We start from the raw sequence: 9,965 nt of genomic DNA, 5'->3' as shown, positions 1-9,965 counted from the left end.
ATGTGAGTTGGCTGATTTCACCTGTTTGCCGCCTATTTTCACATGGGGTTCGGTTTATGGAAGAACACCTGAAAGCAAAGCTATCGTCTCAAAACATTAGATTTCAAGCATTTTCTCTGGTATAGTTTATTATGCTTTAATTTTTGGAATGTGTAAAATAAACCTGATTTTTGCAAGTGTGTAGATTAGGGGTCCCCAACCTTTTTTGATCTGTGGACATATTTGGGGATTTGTCAAACTGGTGTAGGCACCACCAGAAAATGGCTTGTCACGTAATGACTGCCACAGGAGACTGGCTCGTCAGAAGAAGAGGTGCGAGAAATAGCAAGGCAAAGGGGTATATGGGAGAGAAAAAGCAAGGCTAGGGGGAAATAGCAAGGCAAAGAGGTAGAGAAAGCAGGGCTAGAGCTAGGTGGAGAAGAAATAGAGGTAAAGAGGTGGGGGAGAGAAATAGCAAGACGATCCTCAGAGTGGAGTGAAACATGAAGATAACGTGAGGGAAAGAGACAGAGCAAGGCTAGGAAGGGAGAGAAAGAAGGCTGGGGAAGGGAGAGAAATAGCAAGGCTTCCTTCCTGTCCCTCAATTGCTCTAATCATTCTCATTTAACTCTTCTCCCTTTTATATTTTTTCCCATTAGAAAAACTTGGGGAGGTGGTCACGCACTGGGGATGGGGGAGCTGCACTGGCTTCTTGGGCAGTTGAAAATAAAAGATGAGAATAAACCCTGGTTATGCAAAAAATAAATCTGTTAGTCTTTAATGTGCCACAGACAGGGTTGGCTTCCCATTTTCAAAGGTGTTTTTCATGGATCCAAGCTTCCATCCTCCGCCTGCTTATCTGGAATAATCTTGTGGAGATCAATTGGGACTCCCCCAGAAGCAAGCATTCATGTAATTATGCCTCAACTACCTCTAAGCTCTCTCTCCCTCTGTTCCCTAATCCCCATTGACTTTCAATCAGATGTAGAGTAGATCCTCAAAACATTCTGCAGCTGCAAGCTGTATTAAAATGAATTTGGGGGGGGGGGTAACTGGAATCCTATGGCCATCACAAGGCAAGGTTGCCAAGTACCTAAGGCTATAGTTATACAAACAGCATAGTTTCATGAACCTTAATATGCTTTCTGTCTCTGCTCCTTGTCACACAGTAACTAGCAATGCAATTAACACCCTTGACTTTGAAGCCCTACTTATTTTCCATTGATGAGTATCTTTTCCATTAGTAAATACCTTTTCAGACAGCATAGAATGATGGGATTTAATTCTGAGAAGGAAACTTATGGTTTGCCTTTGCTTATGGGTCACACTTTAGAGGGTGAGGGTGTTTAAACACGAACAATGTAGCAATGCTAAACAAAATGAAATAAAACAATCTGGATGTCTCATTTCAAGTGTATTCTAGTCTATTCTAGTGTTTCATTCAGCCCCTCCCCCTGAGTATTAGTCTAACCAGTCTATGCCGCTAGGCAATAGACTATGAAATCGGACATGACCGATTGATCACTGGCCATTGATTCACATGGAAACTAATGGAATGTAAAGAAAACATAAGAATCCAAAGCTCCATGAAGAGGCTGGTCATTCATTTTACAAAATAAACTCATTTACCAATCAGCTTGGCAGAAAGGTTTAACAAGTTTGGATCCAAATGAAATTAACAGCGGCATTACAAGGCAATGAAGTATGCCTGAAGCGTTGGGGGACGGCCTGGTAGAGCTAAAATAATTGCATGATAATTCTGGCTAGAGGCACTGTCCTGTACCAGCCAGCCGATCAAACTCTGCCTGCGTACTTTGGACTCGTTGATTTCTAGCAGCCACAGAACTATGAATTATAGTCACCGTGCCAACTGTAAAATATATTTGAGTTTGGGCTAAAAAAAGGAAGCAGCAGCAGCAGCAACTCACAATTTTTGAAGGATGTTTTCTGAGCCATATGATAATTTTCTTGGCCTGATCTGTTTATGATGCTCCAAGAGACTTATGAGCAAGATAATTACCATTAAGGTAAGCAATAGCATAATATCTGAACTTATTTCAAAGGAAAATGTACAGAGATGGTGGCATATATTTTTTTTAATTACAAATTTTGTCTTTACATTTTTTAAATTTTACCAGAATTTCTGATATGGTTTTTCCATATTGTAACCATAATGGGTAAAATCCAATGTAAGTCCTTCCTAGATTAGACCCATCAAAAAGCGTGGGATTTGTTAGTCAGAAGTAACAAGTACCATTCATTTCAATGGGTCTACTCTACATAGGATTTAGATTGCATTTTACCAAATATTTTCAAAAACTCATCCATTTTTCTTATCGATGCTTTGCATATGACATTCTAAATCAGAAGGATATTAAAATGGTGGATGGGGTGGAAGATATAACTGAAAATTCACTACAGGTGGAATATTGCCAGTTTTAATGGTTTTTAAAGCTTTTATGATCTGATCCCAAGACATTCTTTAAGAAAGAAGTCCATTCTTTTTAATGGATTTTCCATCTATGTACTTATGCTCAGGCTTTTGCAGCCTTAGTCAGAAACAGAAATATGCCAAAAGGTGTATGTATGCATTGTGTTGTAATTCTGTGACTGGGGAATGGTGGCCCACTTGAACTGAGGAGATACTTTCTCCTCTTTAAGGAGTGCAGGTGGCCCAGCTTCTATGGTTGGAGGATACATCCTCTCAGTTAACTTGTCAAATTCACTACCGCAAGATGGGTTGATAGTCATTAGCTTAGATGGCTTTAAAGTGGGATCAGATAAGTATGTGGAGAAGATATCAGCCATGCTACTTTAATAGAGTGCACATGTATGAAGGCTGCAGAGAGACAACAGATGACGGCTGTTACCTTCATATTTGTAAACTTTCTAGAACACAGTCTGATTTGTTGAAAGATGCATGTAGTCCTGCATTCTTTTTAAATCAAGCTAGTTGTTATGTGAATACACCTCCACATTTCGCAACTGATGGATATTCTTCATTCCATCCAAATGCAATTATTCTTTGATATTCAGGGATGTGATTAAATTATTGAAAATAGATTACATTTGTAAAGACAGAACATTTGTTATTTACACATTTAGAGATCAGGCCTTGCTGCAAAAGGCTTTTTGACCCAAATCACTGGCTTTCATAAATCTCATTAAAATTATATTGTAGGACACATAACACAGAAAATATTGTGCACAATATAGGAGATCCTATGATTACAAGAGTCACTGAAATATGAGGTGGTGGGGAGTTCTTTCATATTTTTCCATCTGCAAACTTCCAGAAGTCAGAGTGGCAACAGCAAATGCTGATAAATATCTCAATCCATATCCATTTTCCTGTGCTGGGTGTCTGTAAAAGCCCTCACCGCTCTGAACATGGGGAATATTCAATTATCACATCAAAGTGGAATAGTGGCAAAATGTCCAGCTGTGTGATTATTTAAAACAATCTTCCCAGCATGACAGAACAGCCCTATGGTCTTTATTCTGTGTTGGATTGTGGGCATGGTGGGAATGCAATTTTGCAACTATGCATTTGTCTGTGGGGTATTGCCACAGGATGTTTAAGTATAAGAAGGGTGTGGAGCCCTAAAATGTAAGCTTTGATTAGTCCCTTCTAGCCGATAATTCATACCTTTGTAGACAGTACCAGGTTTTCCTTTCTTTGTTTGCACCAGAAGGGCTGGATGCACCCACATAAATAAACAAACTGGACTTCCTGTTTCAGATCTTCTCTGAAGCCCGACATTTAATGGATGTCCTCTTCTTTCTTTCCTTGGGTACAATACACAAAGTAAAACGATGGTATTTTTTGGCATGCTGAGCTTGTTGCTGATCTAGGCCCCAGCAGATGTCTGACTATGATGACCTCTGCTGCCATTGCCACCCAGGCTAACATGCATGGGCCAAGATCAATGGGAGGCAATCCATATCTATTTTTTCAAATGTCAAAAATATTTACTTATAATTCTTAAGACGTCAAAAAAGCCCGTGGGAAAAGTTAGCTAGTTTTGCAATTTACAAGTAAACATTAACATCCATTTCCATCATTTACTGGTACAGTAATGGTCTAAAACAAGATTTCCAAGACACATGTACTGATAAATGTAAAAGCCATTTCGATAGCAATCCTATGGTCCTAGGAAAGTATTCCGGGGAACATAGGATAACTTGTAGTGCTCTCTCTGAGGCCGTAGACAAGCTACAACCTTCCCTACCCTCTCACAGCTGACACAAATGTGGCCTCAAAGGGAGAGAAAAGGGGGCATTCTGGAAGGTGTAGAGGGCAGAGGGGAAGGGAGGCCCTGGAGGGGCTGAGCCAGGGCTGGAGAGGCTGCTCCAGCCTTGGCCCAGCCCCTCCAGCGCGTCTGCTCTAAACAGGCTCAAAGGCTTTCATCAGTCCAAAGAACCTTGGATCTAACCCATAACGTTGAATCATACCTCTGTTGAAAAAAGTGTGGTGTAGGTCCAGTGATTACACCAGATATGTTCGTCTGGAACAGCCATTGAATTTTTTCTAAACATCCTAACACATCTCACTCCATCAAGCTCCGTAACATTGCTACTACTCTTACTGCAGGAAGGAGACTCAAAGTGACCTCTCCATGATGAGTAAGCTGGCTTCTTAGAGCATCATCAGACGAGTAGTTTATCGCACGCTCATTACTGGCTGCTCATGGATTTTTGCAGGCCCTTTTCATGACACCGATCACCTTCCACTCGTCTACCAGTCCTTCTGGTCTTTTTTCCGTCACAAAAGAACATCCTTAAAAATCTGATTATTACTTTTTTCTGTAATGAAATTTGCCATTTCCTGCTGTGTGCAGGAGAAGCAGCTCAATAAAAACGCCCACTGAATGGGCCACATGGTGGGTGGTTGCTTGCTTGCTTCCTCTTTCTTCCCCGAACGAAGAAAAAGGAAGCTGTTCATCCCTTCTGTAGGACAGCAGCAGGAGGCAAAGCGATGGTAGGGAAACACGATTTACCCCTGTCTGATGATGCTCATAAGGAGCCTGAAATATATAGTTCCTCTTTGCCACATGTTCACAACAGCATAGGAACTGAATTCTGACTTAACAAAACACTTGCATTCCCAAACCAGAGCTGAACTCTTCCTTTCAGGTATATAGAGGAAAATTGCATCTCGCTGTGCCAGCCTGTTGTCCTACAGTTACCTTGGACTACAACTCCCATCTTTTATTTATTTCAGGGAATTTCTGTACTGCTTTTCATTTAAAAAATCCCAAAGTGGTTTCCAAGATAAAAAAACAAAAACAAAAACAAATCATTCAAATAACGATCAAACAATAAAACCTCATTAAAATAACCAAAAGTAGTGCTAGCGATCAGAGAAATGCCTGGGCAAACAAATGTGTTTTTAATTGTCAGCAGAAGATTTCCACATTAGAAGTCCACCTGATCTCCATGGGGAGGTCATTTCACAGGATGGATGCCACAACTGGGAATGCCCTCCTCTGCATCATGATCAAATGAACCCCAATAGGCTAGGATATGGAAGCAAGGCCTTCCCCTCAAACTGTAGAAGGTGGGTCTCTCTCTCAGATAATTTGGTCCTGAGCTGTTTAGGGCCTCATAAACCAGCAGTAACTCCTTAACACAGTTCAGTAGCTGCTGGCAGCCAGTCAGCACAGGAGTCAAATGTGTGTGGTAAGAAGAAGCCCCACTGAGCAATCTAGCTGCAGCTTCTGACTCAGTCTCAAGAACAGCCCCACATAAAATGCTCCACAGTAGTCCAACCTTAAGGTTAATATAATGCATGGATCAATGTAGACAGGATCATCTATTTCCATTGGCCATGCTGGCTGGGGCTGATGGAAATTGTAATCCAAAACATATGGAGGGCACCATGTTGGGTCAGGTTGTCCTACACCTATCTGAGAAGATCCTATATAGGATCTGCTCTCCTTCTGTAAAGTCAGAATATCCTTTATTGACACTCCAGTCAGACCCAGATATGCCAGAAGGCGTTAGAAACCATTTAATATAAGAACAGCTATCAAACTCTATTAACCATAGAATTGCCATGCAACTGTGATCATTCATCCATTTACACTGACCTCACTATTTTATTTCAGAGATGAACCCATGACTATGGGGGACTGGAACTTGCTGGGCAGCATTTTAGAAGAAGTGCACATTCATTCTACCATCGTGGGCAAAATCTGGCTCACCATCCTTTTCATATTCCGAATGCTGGTTCTCGGCGTAGCTGCCGAAGACGTTTGGGACGATGAGCAGGCGGAGTTCATTTGCAACACGGAGCAGCCTGGCTGCAGCAATATCTGCTATGACAAAGCATTTCCCATCTCCCTCATCCGCTATTGGGTGCTACAGGTCATCTTTGTCTCCTCCCCTTCCCTCGTTTACATGGGCCATGCACTTTACAAACTCCGGGCCCTTGAAAAAGAGAGGCAGCGGAAGAAAGCCCACCTCAAAGCCCAGCTAGAAGAGATTGAGCCGATACTAGAAGAACACCGGAGGATAGAGAGGGAGCTGCGGAAGTTGGAAGAGCAAAAGAGGGTGAACAAGGCACCCTTGCAAGGGGCCTTGCTGTGTACTTATATCTTGCATATCCTGACCCGGTCCGTCTTAGAAGTGGGCTTTATGGTAGGTCAGTATCTTTTATATGGGTTTCAAATGTATCCGCTTTATAAATGCACTCGCCCACCCTGCCCTAACACTGTGGATTGTTTTGTATCCAGACCAACAGAGAAGACTATCTTCATGGTTTTTATGCATGGTATTGCAGCCGTTTCTTTGTTTCTCAATGTCTTGGAGATTGTCCACTTGGGGATCAAGAAGATTAAAAATACCCTTTGTAAGAAACCCAAGGAGACGCTTGTAGCTGCTGCTGAGGATGCTAACCTTTCAAACACCAAGAAAAATTCGGTGATCCAGAAAGTTTGCATGATGACTAACTCATCTCCCCAGGGGAGTTTTAAATTTATGCCAGAGAAGCAAGTGGGCCTGCCGGTTTACTTGACTCCTGAAGGAGGATACACACCTACAGAACAAAACCAGAACCCAATCAATGTGGAGCAACAGTGGTGCAGTAACCAGAGAAGCAGGCCTGGTCAGTACCAGCACCAGGACCAGCTCCAGCACCTCTACAGACATTCAGAACATCCTAATGAACGTGAGGAGCACCACAACAGGCATCTTCCCAAACACCTCCCAAACCTCACGGGTCAACGGCATGACTATCAACATCAGAGTGTGTCTTCCAGCAGTGAGGACATTCAGAAGCCTCCGCAGCAGGGCATCAACAGCTATCGGAAGAATGAACAGTATGCACTGGAACATTCGAAGAACTCGCAACATGCCATGAAAGCTTCCATTGTCCCAGGTCATATGGAGAGCCCCCAATCTATTCTTCGGAAGCAGAGCCGGGTGAGCGGCTGCAAGGACTTAGGAGATGAACGGTGTGACTCTCCAGACAGTGGGCATTATCAGAACCAAAAGTCCAGCTTTTTGTCCAGGGTATTGTCAGAGAGCCACCTGGACACCGACTCAGACACATCAGACTCACGGAATGGTTCTGGCTCGGAAGCTAAACGCAGGGAAGATAGCAGTCCTCCAATCACACCACCACCTCCTTCCACAATGGGACGCAGAATGTCAATGGCAAGTAGACCCAAGCGGCCTTCCTTCTATACCCTGCTAGTGTGAGTTATTGCTCCTTAGCATAATGTTAGCCCAGGCCTTGGGCTTTACTGGCTAGTTTGGATTGATGTACTATGGTGGAAAGTGGGCTCTTTCAAAACATGATAAACCTTTGAAAAATATAATTGCCTTTGTTTAAAAAGAGGGTTTTCTGCAGAGAAAAACAAAACTGATCAGAAATGAAGCACTGTGTCCTTTGTGAAAAAGTATTTTAGAGGCGGGGAAAAGAATAATAATTTGTTAACTGAATCAAGAGTATCTTTAATGGACAAAAGTCCTCCTTTAAGCAATTTTGTCATGAACTAGCTAAAAGTTGTAATTTACTCATATATATATATATATATATATATATATTGTTGTTAATTCGTTCAGTTGCTTCCAACTCTTTGTGACTTCATGGACCAGCCCACGCCAGAGCTTTCTATTGGCCGTCGCCATCCCTAGCTCTCCCAAGGTCAAGTCTGTTACCTCCAGAATATCATCCATCCATCTTGCCCTTGGTTGGCCCCTCTTCCCTTCCCTAGCATCAGCATCTTCTCCAGGGTATCCTGTCTTCTCATTATGTGGCCAAAGTACTTCAGTTTTGCCTTTAATATCATTCCCTCAAGTGAGCAGTCACTGGATGATGTAATTTTAATATATAAAATTCCATGTTCATTATGCACTGTAATACATCTAGGCCTGGTTCAGCCTTAGACCCACCCACCCACTCCCCTCCGGCACAGCCAGGAGAAGATTGGAAGCATCATCTTCCATTTATAAACTATAACTGAAGTTTGTCATTACATCTCACAAGGGCAAACTGTGGTTGGTTTAACAAGCCAGAAACAGACTGTAGTTTTTGATCCTGGCTTGTTTCAACAAATCATAGTTTAAACTAACCAGAGTTCCAAGTTCAGATGCAATGAGAAATTCTGGCTAGTTTAAACCAGGAAGTGGATAATTCCAATCTCCTCTTTGCATCTATAGTAGAGGAAGACAGGGGAGGCTGTATATGTAAGCTTGAGGCTTGTCCAGGCTCATTTCAGTAACATTAAACCATGGGCTCATCTACACCAAGCAGGATATTCCACTATGAAAGCGATACCTAAAAGGCAGGAGTCACACTATTGCTTTATAGTGGTATTGAAGTGCACTGCAAGATTTACACTTCTGCTTTATAGTGGTAATGAAGTGCACTGGACAATTGTTGGGGCCCATGACGCATCTACACCAAGCAGAATATAACACTATGAAAGTGGTATATGGAACGTGTCAATGGGCCCCAAAACTTGTCAGTGCACTTCAATACCACTATTAAGCAGTAGTGTGGCTCCTGCCTTTTCTATACCACTTTCATAGTGGAATATCCTGCTTGGTGTAGATAAGCCCTATGTTACTGAAAGAGGTAGGCAACCCAGTGCCCTCTGAATATTTTAGAAGGATCTTATAATCCCTGACCATTGGCCATCTTGGCTGGAGCTGATGGGAGTTGTAATCCAAAATATCTGGAGAGCACTTGGTTACTCCTGGTTTAGTGTTGCATCTGAACCAGTCACTAGAGTTAACCATTTAAAGCTCCATCACACCGGGGGTTAACACGCTCCCTACCTCGCTTCTCCGCCTGTGTTTTCATTCCTCAGTTACTTCCTCTTTTCAAAAAAGGAAGTACAGAATGAGCACGAGGCCCATTGAGTCTGCTGTTCTAATGGTGCTGTTTCTCCTGCACACAGCAGGAGAGAGCAGCGATTCTGAGATTAAAAAAAATTGGACTTAATGAGGTTTTTATTGTTGTTGCACAAGGAAGGCCAGAAGGGGCGGAAGGGGCAGATGACATCATGTGAGGGACCTGAGCAAACTCCGTGAGTGCCCAGTAACGAGCGTGCAATAAAACACTCGTCGGATGGAACTTTTAGAAACTGAGCATATCTAGTATATGGCTGATGTGTATAATTCAGGAGTAGATTGGAAACAGTGAGTAAAGATTGGTGGTTTACCCTTTCACATAAGACTGGTACTAACATACAGCCAATGAAATTGATATGTAGCAAGCTTAAAATAATTTAAGTTTGCTCTATAAGGCATGATTGAGGTATAGTTAAATACTTTTAAGTTCTATTGGTATTAGGAGAAGAGGCATAAGCATTTACTTAATACTTCTATTGAAATCAGTAGGATTTGAAAGTTTTTAACTACGGACTGGTTGGATGGTACGATTCACAGTTGACCTGTTAAAATTCTCTATCACCTAAAGTTACAACGCTCCAATATTATAACTGAGTTTATTAAAGAACTGTAGAAATTCTCCC

General features: G+C 42.1%; 1 protein-coding gene across 1 annotated transcript; it reads left to right on the top strand.

Moving 5' to 3' along the window:
- The first annotated feature begins 1,943 nt into the window (after positions 1 to 1,943).
- Positions 1,944 to 7,683, top strand: GJA10 (gap junction protein alpha 10). The gene is made up of 2 exons (XM_063125769.1): positions 1,944 to 2,006; positions 6,090 to 7,683. The coding sequence occupies exon 2, from the start codon at positions 6,100 to 6,102 to the stop codon at positions 7,681 to 7,683; it is 1,584 nt and encodes a 527-aa protein (XP_062981839.1). The 5' UTR covers positions 1,944 to 2,006; positions 6,090 to 6,099.
- The last annotated feature ends 2,282 nt before the right edge of the window (positions 7,684 to 9,965 follow it).

This window comes from Elgaria multicarinata, chromosome 4 (genome assembly GCF_023053635.1).
Source record: "Elgaria multicarinata webbii isolate HBS135686 ecotype San Diego chromosome 4, rElgMul1.1.pri, whole genome shotgun sequence".
Taxonomy (NCBI): domain Eukaryota; kingdom Metazoa; phylum Chordata; class Lepidosauria; order Squamata; family Anguidae; genus Elgaria; species Elgaria multicarinata.
Note: the sequence above shows the minus strand (reverse complement) of the source record. Positions and strands in the feature narration are given on the sequence as shown.